This window comes from Bufo gargarizans, chromosome 3, assembly GCF_014858855.1.
Source record: "Bufo gargarizans isolate SCDJY-AF-19 chromosome 3, ASM1485885v1, whole genome shotgun sequence".
Lineage (NCBI taxonomy): Eukaryota > Metazoa > Chordata > Amphibia > Anura > Bufonidae > Bufo > Bufo gargarizans.
The window spans coordinates 510,355,864-510,370,806 of record NC_058082.1 but is presented as its reverse complement, the minus strand read 5'-3'; the positions used below and the strand labels follow the sequence as shown (position 1 = coordinate 510,370,806).

Genomic DNA, 14,943 nt, shown 5'->3' with positions numbered 1-14,943 from the left:
ATGTTGTTTATATATTTTTATATGTAAAATCGGGAAAGGGGGGTGATTTAAACTTATAATACTTTTGTGTTTTTTAAAATGTTTTAAACTTTTTTCCCAGTAACTATTAGCCCCTTTCGTTGGGCTATGAACCTTGGATTGTCAGAATATTTATACAGCTCTGATAAACAGTTTCATTTATTTATGTAAACAAGTTAGGATCTATAATGAAGGAAATTCCAACTTCTTTTCTTTTCCACAAATAAAAAGCTAACAATAGCTCGCTAAGTTGATGACAAAAGGAAAACAGTTATATACTAAATATATATATATTTATTAATAATATTTCAGCGCAATAAAAATAAAATATATGACGATATAAAATTGGTGGCAATTAAAGAATAATCAATGATATGCAATCAAGAAGACAAAACAACCTATAGGGAATACCAGTAGATATAATCAATAATCAAACTGGTATCTTGGTAATAACTGACACAAAATAAAACTTGAGATTGAAACTTGATTTTGTTACTGTCGAACCTCCCACGGTGCTGTGCTTATCTGAAGTGCTGATACTCGCATACACTCAACTATTTTATGTATATTAGTTTATGTATTTTATGTAGATGTTTCATCTATTTTACTCTTCAATATTTGCAGCTTTCCCTATATTCCAGTCCATCCACAGAAACCAGATATGTTGAAGACAAGAAAACAGAATTGGAGGAGGGTATTTCATGGTTGAGAGCATCTACTGCACCATATACTAAGTGGTCTCAGGTACTGTAAAAATTTCTACCCTCTTCACTGAGTCAGATTCAAAGGTTAGGTGCGTAGGAAAATGAATATAAGTGTAAAACTGTTACTGTCCCATCCTGGAGATTCTTGGCAAATCAATGCTATACATGTCCGATAGTTGTGGCTCCCACCTCGGTAACCCACTCTTATCTCAAAAACTGGACTGCCATGAATAGAGAACACACAGCACAGGTGTTGCGTCCTCTAAATTTACTGCTATGGGACTTCCAAAAACAGCTAAACCAGCATCTAGGTTATTTTTGGAAGTCCCATAGCGGTGAACAGAGAGGTGGCTGCACATGTATGGGTTTCTCTGCGTTCACTTCAGGGACAGAGATGGTTTCTGCTCCCATCAGGCATTTATGGCAAATCCTACTGTTGCAATTGTCCCAGGTGGGAATGCCCTGTTAAGGAATTAATATGGAGATATACAGTACAGACCAAAAGTTTGGACACACCTTCTCATTCAAAGAGTTTTCTTTATTTTCATGTCTATGACAATTGTAGATTCACACTGAAGGCATCAAAACTATGAATTAACACGTGGAATTATATACATAACAAAAAAGTGTGAAACTACTGAAAATATGTAATATTCTAGGTTCTTCAAAGTAGCCACCTTTTGCTTTGATTACTGCTTTGCACACTCTTGGCATTCTGTTGATGAGCTTCACTTTAAAAAGTCGCAATCTCACTCCAGGAGGAGGGTGGAGTAGAAAAACTGGAGTAGCTTCTCTAGACAGAAGTGTTAGGTTTAAGGCCGAGCTAAATTTATCAAACAACCTGTGACATTTGATAAATGTGGCACAAAGTACTCCAACACAGACTCAAGCAAAACTCACTTCAAATATTCCTGTCATGATAAATTTACCCCTAAGGCCTCTTTCACACTTACGTTGTCCGGATCCGGCGTGTACTCCACTTGCCGGAATTACACGCCAGATCCGGAAAAACGCAAGTGTACTGAAAGCATTTGAAGACGGATCCGTCTTCAAAATGCTTTCAGTGTTACTATGGCAGCCAGGACGCTATTAAAGTCCTGGTTGCCATAGTAGGAGCGGGGAGCGGGGGAGCGGTATACTTACAGTCCGCGTGGCTCCTGGGGCGCTCCAGAGTGACGTCAGAGCGCCCCATGCGCATGGATGATGTGCCATGCGATCACGTGATCCATGCGCTTGGGGCGCCCTGTCGTCACTCTGGAGCGCCCGGGGAGCCGCACGGACGGTAAGTATGCTGCTCCCCCGCTCCCCACTACACTTTACCATGGCTGCCGGGACTTTAGCGGGTAACCACTCTAAAAAAGCTAAACGTCGGATCCGGCAATGCGCCGAAACGACGTTTAGCTTAAGGCCGGATCCGGATCAATGCCTTTCAATGGGCATTCATTCCGGATCCGGCCTTGCGGCAAGTCTTTAGTTTTTTTGGCCGGAGCAAAAAGCGCAGCATGCTGCGGTATTTTCTCCGGCCAAAAAACATTCCGTTCCGGAACTGAAGACATCCTGATGCATCCTGAACGGATTTCACTCCATTCAGAATGCATTAGGATAATCCTGATCAGGATTCTTCCGGCATAGAGCCCCGACGACGGAACTCTATGCCGGAAGAAAAGAACGCAGGTGTGAAAGAGCCCTTAGTCCTTGTAATGCCTGACCCCATGTGCCATAAATGTCTGAGATGTGGTACCCACACCTATCTCCAGAACTGGGGTTACACAAACCCCCGTTACGGCTAGTGTTGAGGCGTTATCAATGGAGTGGTGACTGCGCATGCGCATCTCTCTCCATTCTCTTTTGTGGGAGTTCCAAGAACAGGCGAGTGCACATCATTTGTTGAGTCTAATCTGGATTCACAAGGCTGGCCCATTAATATCCACATAATACAAATCCACTGCTATAATTCACTTTTACAGGTAGCGCACCATTAGGTATATTTTCACCAGTGTAAGTTTTCAGATTAAACACACGTTTGTTCAAAAGGGTTGTCTGGTTTCTGGAGGAAACCGGATAACACATGCGATCTGCCCCTCTGCTTGCAGTTATGCTTTCTCTTTTTTTATTTTTATTTTTCTCCCTGCAATAAAGAGTAGATCGTTACTTACCTTCCAGGCTCCTTACCCGGCTGCAGAGGTGACGAATGCTGCAGCCAAAGACCGAAGAGACCAGTAATTGGCTGCAGTGGTTGCATGTTGTCATGGTGATGTCAGAGCTGCAGCCGGGTAAACAGAGCCCAGCCGTTAGAACCAAAGGGATGACGCGGGATCTGTCAGGTAAGTTACAATTTATTCTTAAAGGGGTTCTGCACTTTGTTTAAACTGATGATCTATCCTCTGGATAGATCATCAGCATCTGATCGCTGGGGGTCCGACACCCGGGAAGCCCGCCGATAAGCTGTTTAAGAAGGCAGCGGTGCTCCAGCAGCACCGCGGCCATCTCAATGTTTACCGCTGGCCGAGTGACGTCACGACTTGTATCAACTGGCCTGGGCGGGGCTAAGCTCCATTCAAGGGTCACTGGGCCAGCGGTAAACAGTGAGAAGGCCGCGGCGCTGCTGGAGCGCCGCTGCCTTCTCAAACAGCTGATCGGCGGGGGTCCCGGGTGTTGGACCCCTACCTAAGAGATGCAGATGATCTATCTAGAGGATAGATCATCAGTTTAAACAAAGTGCAGAACCCCTTTAATTGTACGTGGATCGCATGTGTTGTCTGGTTTCTTCCTGAAATTGGACAACCCCTTTAAGCTGAGAATTTGGAAAATACTCAGTAAAGTCACACTGTGACACAATTGAAACCACTGAACCAGTGCCCAGTACCACTCTTATGGTTTCCATACAATCTAGGTGTGTCACGCTGTTATCATCATCGTCATGCTCCTCATGTAGTACGCTAATATGATAGCATAAGGGCTCTTTCACACCTGCGTTCTTTTCTTCCGGCATAGAGTTCCGTCGTCGGGGCTCTATGCCGGAAGAATCCTGATCAGTTTTATCCTAATGCATTCTGAATGGAGTGAAATCCGTTCAGGATGTCTTCAGTTTCGGAACGGAACGTTTTTTGGCCGGAGAAAATACTGCAGCATGCTGCGCTTTTTGCTCCGGCCAAAAATCCTGAAGACTTGCCGCAAGGCCGGATCCGGAATTAATGCCCATTGAAAGGCATTGATCCGGATCCGGCCTTAAGCTAAACGTTGTTTCGGCGCATTGCCGGATCCGACGTTTAGCTTTTTCTGAATGGTCACCATGGCTGCCGGGATGCTAAAGTCCTGGCAGTCATGGTAAAGTGTAGCGGGGAGCGGGGGAGCAGCATACTTACCGTCCGTGCGGCTCCTGGGGCGCTCCAGAGTGACGTCAGGGCGCCCCAAGCGCATGGATCACGTGATCGCATGGTACGTCATCCATGCGCATGGGGCGCTCTGACGTCACTCTGGAGCGCCCCGGGAGCCGCGCGGACTGTAAGTACACTACGTGCAGAATTATTAGGCAAATGAGTATTTTGACCACATCATCCTCTTTATGCATGTTGTCTTACTCCAAGCTGTATAGGCTCGAAAGCCTACTACCAATTAAGCATATTAGGTGATGTGCATCTCTGTAATGAGAAGGGGTGTGGTCTAATGACATCAACACCCTATATCAGGTGTGCATAATTATTAGGCAACTTCCTTTCCTTTGGCAAAATGGGTCAAAAGAAGGACTTGACAGGCTCAGAAAAGTCAAAAATAGTGAGATATCTTGCAGAGGGATGCAGCACTCTTAAAATTGCAAAGCTTCTGAAGCGTGGTCATCGAACAATCAAGCGTTTCATTCAAAATAGTCAACAGGGTCGCAAGAAGCGTGTGGAAAAACCAAGGCGCAAAATAACTGCCCATGAACTGAGAAAAGTCAAGCGTGCAGCTGCCAAGATGCCACTTGCCACCAGTTTGGCCATATTTCAGAGCTGCAACATCACTGGAGTGCCCAAAAGCACAAGGTGTGCAATACTCAGAGACATGGCCAAGGTAAGAAAGGCTGAAAGACGACCACCACTGAACAAGACACACAAGCTGAAACGTCAAGACTGGGCCAAGAAATATCTCAAGACTGATTTTTCTAAGGTTTTATGGACTGATGAAATGAGAGTGAGTCTTGATGGGCCAGATGGCTGGATTGGTAAAGGGCAGAGAGCTCCAGTCCAACTCAGACGCCAGCAAGGTGGAGGTGGAGTACTGGTTTGGGCTGGTATCATCAAAGATGAGCTTGTGGGGCCTTTTCGGGTTGAGGATGGAGTCAAGCTCAACTCCCAGTCCTACTGCCAGTTTCTGGAAGACACCTTCTTCAAGCAGTGGTACAGGAAGAAGTCTGCAAGGTAAGAAAAACATGATTTTCATGCAGGACAATGCTCCATCACACGCGTCTAAGTACTCCAAAACGTGGCTGGCAAGAAAGGGTATAAAAGAAGAAAATCTAATGACATGGCCTCCTTGTTCACCTGATCGGAACCCCATTGAGAACCTGTGGTCCATCATCAAATGTGAGATTTACAAGGAGGGAAAACAGTACACCTCTCTGAACAGTGTCTGGGAGGCTGTGGTTGCTGCTGCACGCAATGTTGATGGTGAACAGATCAAAACACTGACAGAATCCATGGATGGCAGGCTTTTGAGTGTCCTTGCAAAGAAAGGTGGCTATATTGGTCACTGATTTGTTTCTGTTTTGTTTTTGAATGTCAGAAATGTATATTTGTGAATGTTGAGATGTTATATTGGTTTCACTGGTAAAAATAAATAATTGAAATGGGTATATATTTGTTTTTTGTTAAGTTGCCTAATAATTATGTACAGTAATAGTCACCTGCACACACAGATATCCCCCTAAAATAGCTAAAACTAAAAACAAACTAAAAACTACTTCCAAAAATATTCAGCTTTGATATTAATGAGTTTTTTGGGTTCATTGAGAACATGGTTGTTGTTCAATAATAAAATTAATCCTCAAAAATACAACTTGCCTAATAATTCTGCACTCCCTGTATACTGCTCCCCCGCTCCCCACTACTACTATGGCAACCAGGACTTTAATAGCGTCCTGGCTGCCATAGTAACACTGAACGCATTTTGAAGACGGATCCGTCTTCAAATGCTTTCAGTACACTTGCGTTTTTCCGGATCCGGCATGTAATTCCGGCAAGTGGAGTATACGCCGGATCCGGACAACGCAAGTGTGAAAGAGGCCTTATTTATATCACCATCCTGCATTTTTTTCTTTACTTTTCAGAGTTTTTGTTCCCAGCTTTGCTGCATTTTCTGTATATGGCCCCTTTAAATCTGTATTAGGTAGGTGTGTGAAAACTCCCTCCACAGCGACAAGGCTCATGTTGTCTTGGCACATTTAGCTATTTCCATCGGCTTATTTACGCTCACCTTCATTCCTGACTGCTTGCTGTTAATTTGGCCTTTGGTGAAAGGTTTTTCTGGATGATTTTCTCTCTTAACCCCGGGTTAAGGGTCTGCAAGCTCTGGCACTCAGACAACTCACTGTTGTCAAACTGCAACTACCAGCACATGCACTTTCTCGGCTGTTCTCGCCCATAGAAATAATGTAGCCTGCTGGGAGTTGTAGTTTCACAACAGCTGGAGTGCCGGAGTGCAATCTGAAATGTTCTGTGATCACGAAGGATTTAGGGGCCAGGTGCCCTTGTATGATTTTAACAAGATCTGCAAAACTGCATTCAGCAGGCTTCATGGGGGTTGTCAGACTGCGCAGAAGAGCGTAAGTGCCCCCTGCACCCATGACACTTAGTAACACTGGCACCATCTTCTCAGGAGCTGTGCTATAAGCTGTGAAATATACAGCAGCCAGTTATCTATAACACAATTGAATGACACCGTTTTACAAATACAGGCGGCCATCTTGGAATGGTGCTTTGATGACTGAAACAAATCAGGCAGAGAGAGAGATGACAAATGGTCACCGTCTTTTCACATGAAGAAAAAGAACTTTTTTTTTTAGCAGCTTCTCGTCTGTAGTGTTATCAGTCAGATATGCTGTATCATTGCACTATCAGATATAAATCCATACGCGAGCTGACCGGTCTTCCTTATCCAGTAATTACAGGAAGAATTAACCGCCAAAACAAGGCAAAAGAAAGCGGAGTGAAACAGGTATACTAAATCAACCCATAGTGCCGATACAGGGTGTAAAGGCATTTACATGGGGCAATTAGCAGAAAGGAGCGTTCCTATGTACACACCTACCTGATAATTGACTTGTGTAAAGGTTCTCCCGAGCACCCGTAGAATAAACAAAGGCTCGTTCATTGGGTGATAGCATTGCTGATGTTGACGCCTAAATCATAATTTCTGAGCAGAAGATTATGCTGTGTAAATGGGAATCTGCTCCCCACAAACAATGATTCTCTATGGGGACAAGCATTCGCAGTAGTGATCGCTCATCCCCATACAGAGGAAATGATTGCTGCATATAAATGAAGCTCTCACCGCCTGTGACGAGCTAGCAGTTATCAAGAATAAACAGTTAGTTCCTGATAATTGCCTGCTATGTTTACCTGTGTAAAGGGGCCTTAAAGGGTTGTTCATCTTTCGGGTAGACCCCCCCCCCCAGCATGGCAGAACCTGCAAAAGGAATCGTACTTATCTGATCCCCAGTGCTAGGTTCTGGCTTTTTGGCTCCTCCGGCGCCACTACAGGTCTCAGGTCTCCCTGCGTCAACAGCCGGTTTGATGTTGGTCACATGGCCGCTGCAGCAATGATATGTCTCCCATGTGTCATATCATTAGGACAGATGACCTGGGGAGACCTGAGAGCTTCAGCAGCACTGGGGAAGCAAAGGAGCCAGAGCCCAATGGCGGTGATCAAGGAAGGTCTGGCCCCCATGCTGGGGGGTCTGCCCAAGTGGCCAGCAGGGGTGAACAACCCCTTTAAGAATGACATTTATCTGATAGCTATCTTACACATAATGGCACCAGTAATACAATTGTCTTTTATTTTTTACTTATTTATATAGCATCAACATATTCCGCAGTGCATTACAGACATCATTATCACTCTCTGTGTTCCCTATCAGTATGTCTTTGCATGGGTTTCCTCCCACTAACCAAACATGGGGAGAACATACAAACTCCATGTAAATGTTGCATTTCATTGGATTCAAACCTAGGACCCCAGCGCTGCAAGGCACCAGTGCTAACCACTGAGCCACCTGTGTATATTTGTTTTGATGTACACATTTCTGATTTAGCATGATCAGCCGGAATTCATACTGGATGAAGCAGTTAGCCCAGTAATATTGCTTTCCGAACTGTTCGTTCTGACGTGAATTTACTTAAAGGGGTTCTCCGGGAATTAAGAAAATGAAAATACTTAAATATTACTTTATTATAAATATATTCTCAAATACCTTTCATTATTTATAATGGCTCGTTTTCTCTGGGGAGCAATTATCAGGGTAAACAAAATGGCCGCTGTCCCATTAGTTCACACAAAACCTGTCCTGATCAAATATGAGGACAAGTTACTTTACAACACTGAGGTAAAGACCTTCTTCATCCTCCTCTCTGCTCTACTTGTCAGGGATTATGATCTTGAACTTTAGCTGAATCTCTGGGGAATTTAGTTCATGAGGAGACATGAAGTACAGAGAGGACAGACAGTACGGGCTGTGGTAATGGAGACTGTAAACAAGTGCTGCTGCTCATTAGTCACACCTCACCCTCCTCTTATGTCTCCTCATCATCTCGATTCCCACAGAGATTCACCTGTATTCAGGATCATGATTCCTGACAAGTAGAGCAGAGAGAAGGATGAGGCAGCGCTATGGCTCATTGTGGTGAAGTAACTTGCCCTCCTGCATGATTAGGACAGGTTTTGTGTGTACTGATAGGACAGCAGCCATTTTATTTTTTCTAATGATTGCTCCATAGGCAAAACAAGCCATTCTAAATAATGAAGGGCATTTGTGAATATATTTATTATAAAATAATATTTAAAGGGGTTCTGCAGTTTGTTTAAACTGATGATCTATCCTCTGGTTTCACTGAACGCATCCGGAGCCAATCCGTATCGTTCGTGTGAAAGAGGCCTTACAGTATACAGTTTAGATATCGGAGGTCATTTACAAAAGCTTTGTGTCTGTTTTTTGTTTTAAAAAAAAAGTCACAAAATTTGTCCCAAATAGCAACTTTTTATGTTTTACATCACTTTTACCATTTATTTAAAAAGTCTATGCAGCGGATCAGAATGGACACGGCAACCACAGCCAACACATTTTATATAATTTACGCCAGAAAACTGGCGTGAATAACAACTAAAACCTACACCAGCATAGGTCACAGATAAGTTCTACGACTAGGTTCAGGGCAGGATAATACTTCCCAGATTCAGGGAATAATACAGAGCCACCTTTTGTGCAATTTAGAGCGGACATTTCAAAGAGGTTTCACCGTGTATGGAAAAAAAAACTGTGAAAATAAACTTGTGTTGATGCTCAGATATGTTCCCCTGATTGTTAGGCATTTTTGTTTCAATTGTGAGATTAGCTCAGAATCTATTTCACCTGTATAATGGGTTCTTTCTAGGGTACAGCATGTTGTGATGTAGAACCTAAACTAATATTTGCATGGCCAGCTCTGAATATGTCAAGGGTTTAATGAACAACTTGAACATAACAAGAACAGTTGTGTTTTTAAAGTGATTTAACCCCTTTTACTCCCAGTCCAGTTTTCACATTCCTGCCCAGGCCATTTTTTGCAAATCTGACATGTGTCACTTTATGTGGTGATAACACTTTTATTCATCCAAGCCATTCTAAGATTGTTTTCTCGTGACACATTGATCTTCATGATAGTCATAAATTTGAGTCAATATATTTCACCTTTATTTATGAAAAAAATCCCAAATTTACAAAAAAATTGAAAAATTTGCAATTTTCAAAATTTTTATTTTTCTGCTTTTAAAACAGAAACTGATACCTCATAAAATATTTAAAGTGATGCTTTAATGTATAACGTGTGGTTATATCATTTTGTGTTTAAATCCATCGGAACACATAACAATATAACTGGCCGAATAGTCCCAGTGTTTCGTCGGATGATGACCTTTATCAAGGGATCTGTGGTCTAGTAGTGAAGGAAAGTGTACTCCGCATCCAGATTCCTTTGCAGGAAAAGTTTACGTTTTTATTTGTACCATTTTTGGGTACATTTTTACACTTTATGGGGGAAGGTGACCAAAGAAAATAGGTTGCTTTGGCATAGTTTTTATTTATTTTTACAGCGTTCACCTGAGGGGTTAGGTCATGTGACATTTTTATAGAGCAGATCATTATGGACGTGGCAATACCTAATATGTATACTTTTTCTTATTTATTTAAGTTTTACACAATAATAGCATTTTTAAAACAAAAAAAAATTATGTTTTAGTGTCTCTATAGTCTGAGAGCCATAGCTTTTTTATTTTTTGACCGATTGTCTTAGGTAGGGTTTCATTTTTTGCGGGATGAGGTGTCGGGTTGATTGGTACTATTTTGGGGGGCATACGCCTTTTTAATCGCTTGGTGTCGTACTTTATGTGACGTTAGGTGACAAAAAATTGCTTTTTTGTCTTTTTTTTTTTTTTTTTTACGGTGTTCATCTGAGGGGTTAGGTCATGTGATATTGTTATAGAGCTGGTTGTTACGAACACAGAGATACCTAATACGTATGCTTTTATTTATTTGTTTCACTTTAACACAATAATAGCATTTTTGAAACAAAACAATGATGTTTTAATGTCTCCGTGTTCTGAGAGCTAGAGTTTTTTTTTTAATTTTTTTAGGGATTTTCTTATGTAGGGGTTCATTTTTTGCAGGATGAGGTGACGGTTTTATTGGTACCATTTTGTGGGACATACGCCTTTTTGATCAGTTGGTGTTGCACTTGTTGTGATGTAAAGTAACCAAAAAGTCTTTTTTTGACAGTTTTTCTTTTTTTCTTTTTCATGGTGTTTATTGGACGGAGTGGATCATGTGATATTTATAGAGCCATTGGTTACGGACGCGGTGATACCTAATATGTGTGGTTTTTCTATTTTTTATTATAAAATTGGGGGAAAGGGATCTAGAACGGATCCGGCCGGAAAAGAATCCGCAAAAAAATAGAGCTGCGGACAAGAATGGGAATCCTCTATATTGTGCCGGCTATGTGCGGTGTCAGTGTTTGGCAGTCCACAAAACACTACGGACGTGTGAATGAACCCGAACGCTGAGTAGTACACTAACAGGTTGCCTAGGAGACCCAGCCTGGGACTGGATCTCTTCGGCCCCCGTAGAAGGTAGGTCCCGATGCCATGCATTGGGCAGCCTGTGCACCGCATCGGGCTACCTTGTAACCCATCGGATCCCCGCCACAGCAGCGCGAGGACCCGATCGGCTCCCTCACCCGCCACATGCACCTTCTATGCCGCGCTCAGCTCTGACCGCGGCATAGAAGGGGTTAATTACAGCGATGCCGGTGGATACAGCAGGGGCCTGGCTATCAGGGACTGCCGGGCCCCTGCTCCGGTGCCTACCCGATCACCATCACGTAATAGTACGTCAAAATGCGGCAAGTCACCTGCCGCCATGACGTACTATTACGTCATATGTCAGGAAGGGGTTAAAGACACAGGAATATCTTCATTATTGCAAACAAATTCAGGAAGAATTTAGGCCCCTCACATCATATTATTATGTATCTTACAAACTATTACTTTCCCCATGATATTGATCCTTGCTGAGTCTTCAGGGGAAACGCTATTGCAAATGAATGTTTAGAAAAATACCTTAAAGGGGTTGTCTGGGTTCAGAGTTGAACCAGGACATCCTAGTTCCAGCTAATTCAATTGACATATATATAATGGGGTAGAGAGAGTATATCCAAGTTCCAGCAGACAAAACCCCCTAAAATTACACTTTTAATGATATGCGTTTAAAAAGGATCCAAAATGGACCTCCAATATCAAAACAAAGAAAATTTATAAAAATTACAAACCCGGTGTATTACTAATAGACTGCATCCAGATGCTAAATAATTTTCCTGGGGAGGGAGATAATTTATCCCTGAGGGGGATAAAGGGATAAATTATCTCCCTCCCCAGGAAAATTATTTAGCATCTGGATGCAGTATATTAGTAATACACCGTGTTTGTAATTTTTGTAAATTTCCTTTGTTTTGATATTGGAGGTCCATTTTGGATCCTTTTTAAACGCATATAATTAAAAGTGTAATTTTAGGGGTTTTTGTCTGCTGGAACTTGAACCCGGACATCCCCTTCTTCCCCCACTCGCCCCTGTGACATGAGCATTGGAGCATTTCAAGGGGTTTTTCTGGAGATCTGGTGACGTACCGGGCTCTCCATGGGTAAGCTAGGCAGAGGCTTTAGCCTAGCAGTGAGCCTGGTGACATTACTGGCACTAATGAGCGGTCATTAGCGGTGCCCTAGCCTGCAAAACGGCTACGGCAGCACTAAAGCCCTCCCATCAGACATCAACAGGAACACACTGCTAGGCAGAAGTGTTTAATTTCCTCTTGTCCCCAAAAAGTATTTAAAAAAATGTGTGCGTAAGGGTAGAAAACTTTCAGGAATGTAATATTAAAGAGGATGAATCATATAAACAAGTCCTGTGTATATGCATATGGGTGTTATGGGGAGGTCCCCTGTTTCAGACCCTACTCTATAAGCCAGAGGACAGGTCTGCTGTCAGTTACACATGGCTTGTCCAAGTATTACATGGAAGGCCATTAATTTGAATGGCCACCATTTAATGGTGCAGTGGCAGCTTCCCCGACAATAACAGCTTATTATCTTAAGTTAGAGAAACTGAATCTGGCAGGCACTTTTTCAGACAGGAGAAACTTGTATTATTAACTTTTTGGATCGTTGGCCACCGAATTAAAGGGGTCTTCTGGGATTTTGATACTGATTACCTATCCTCTGGATAGGTAATCAGTATCTGATTGGTGGGAGTCCAACACCGGGGGCCCCCACAGATATAATATCAGCTGTTTGAGAAGGCACCAGCGCTCCTGTGACAGCACTGTGCTTGGTATCACGCTCAGCCTCATTAATTTCAATGGGGCTGAGTGTGAAACCAAGCACAGCTGCTATACAATGGATGGCCGTGTGGTTGGTAAGCTGCGAGAAGGCCACAACACTCACAGGAGCGCCAGTGCCTTCTCAAACAGCTGATCGACAGGGGTCCCAGGTGTCAGACACTCACTAATCAGATACTGATGACCTATACAGTGGAGAGGTCATCAGTATCAAAATCCCAGAAAACAACTTTAAAGGAATGTCACCATATTATATCTGTGGTTTAAAAATGGTACACTAAAGATGTCCAGCCGAGAAGAAAGGATTCAAAACAACGAAAGACTGTAAGTCCCAATATAGACAATGGCCCTGATTTATCATACCTCTGATAAATGTAGCATGAAGTACTCCAAGCAAAACTGACTCAATGTTTCCCCTCATGATAAATTCCCCCCAATGTCTTTAGCTTGCATAGAGAGAATAAACTACGGTATTCACTTTTCTCATCCGTCTCATTGGGGGACACAGGCATTGAACATGGGTATAGCTGTTGCCGCTAGGAGGCGGACACTGCGTTGCAGGTCTGCTGATTTTACAAATTTTGTCTCTCTTTTTTTCTAGCGGGAAGCTTCAGGCAGTCCGGGTAAAAAAACCCTGCTCGTTCCTGCTCTCCAGAAGAAAAGGAGGACCAGAGGTTCCCGTAAAAACCTCCGTCTCCTGCCAGCAATCGCATCACCACTGCCGGACCAACGAAAGTCCCCTCTGTTCCGGTGTAGCGTCCCTCACCAAGGGGCCGCTCACCGAATGTGGTGATCCAGCTGGAGCCAGGGGGGCAAAAGACTTCGAGGCAGTCCTCTGACCGGTCCGACTCTGGGGATCATGGGGTGCGTGCCCATCACGGCCATCCAACAAAACAGGCCAGAACCCCCCCCCCCCCAAAGGGTGTCTGTGTCTCCCGTTTCCTCGGCCTCTCCTCCTCCTACTAGAGAGTCTCACTCCGACGTTTCCTCAGCTGTAGAGGCATGTTCTTAGGAGAGAATGTTGTCTCATCGGAGGGTCAGTCGCCCAAACTATCCACCATGGTGGAAAATTTAATTACGGGAGTTATTGAGACATTGCAGGTTGAGGATCTAGCTCCGTCATCTGCCAGCGCGGGTGTGGTGGAAGTCCCGTCATTCGCACAAGTGTTTCCCCAGCCACCAGGAGTTTGATTCCTCTCTCTCTCCAAGGAGTGGAATTTACCTGATAAACATTTCATGTTGTCAAATTGCTTGAACATCTTTTTCCGGAGAATTTGACTAAGAAATTGTCGGCTCCACCTATATTGGACCCGCCAGTTTCCCGCTTGGCTAAACATACTACCTTGCCAATCGTGGATGGGGCTTCTTTTTCTGATATCAAAGATAAGAAGCTTGAAGCGTTTTCAAAATCTGCCTTGTTAGTCTCTACATGGGTGAGCAAGTCCCCTCAGAGGAACTTGCAGATGTGGCCCTGCAGCTCTCGCATGCCAGTGCATATATTTGTGAAGCATCTTTGGACGCGGCCAGGTTTATTGCTAGCTCGTTAGCCCTGTTGGTGGCTATTCGCCGTACCCTATGGCTCTCATGCTGGGTGGCAGATAATGCTTCAAAGCAGACCCTGACGGCCCTCCCATTTACCGGCAGCAGACTTTTTGGTAAGCGCCTGGATCAGATCATTTCGGACCCTACAGGTGGTAAGAGCACCCATTTACTACAGAACAGGGGGCGGTCTAATGAGGCAAAAAAGCGGAAGCCTTTTTTTTTCCCGTCCCTTTTAACGTTTTTCCGGTCCCAAGGGAGCGTCTGATAAGTCGGCCGTAGGCCAGAAGCACAAGCCTTCCTTCAAGCCGTGGCCTTCCTGGCATTCCCGTCAAAAGGGCTCCAAGTCCTTTAACCCTAAGGGTGGCTTCAAGTGTTTGGCTGGTTCACGTCTCAGATGCGTGGGTGAGGGAGGTAATTGCAGAGGGCTACAAGCTGGATTTCAAATCCTCCCACCCGTCCCATTTTTTTTTTCGGTCGTCTCCTCTGGCCTCTCCCGCAGCCACAGATTATTTTTTTCTGGCAATTCACACGCTGCTGCAGCAAGGTGTGATTGTTCCGGTTCC

At 43.8% G+C, this 14,943-nt stretch overlaps 1 protein-coding gene across 1 annotated transcript in view; it reads left to right on the top strand.

The window, feature by feature from the left end:
* APOO (apolipoprotein O) overlaps positions 1-14,943 on the top strand; it is a 115,213-nt gene that overhangs the window by 31,278 nt on the left and 68,992 nt on the right. Inside the window, exon 3 of the mRNA XM_044283955.1 lies at positions 643-762. Within this exon, the coding sequence (XP_044139890.1) occupies positions 643-762 (120 nt within the window). The remainder of the gene's footprint in view (positions 1-642; positions 763-14,943) is intronic.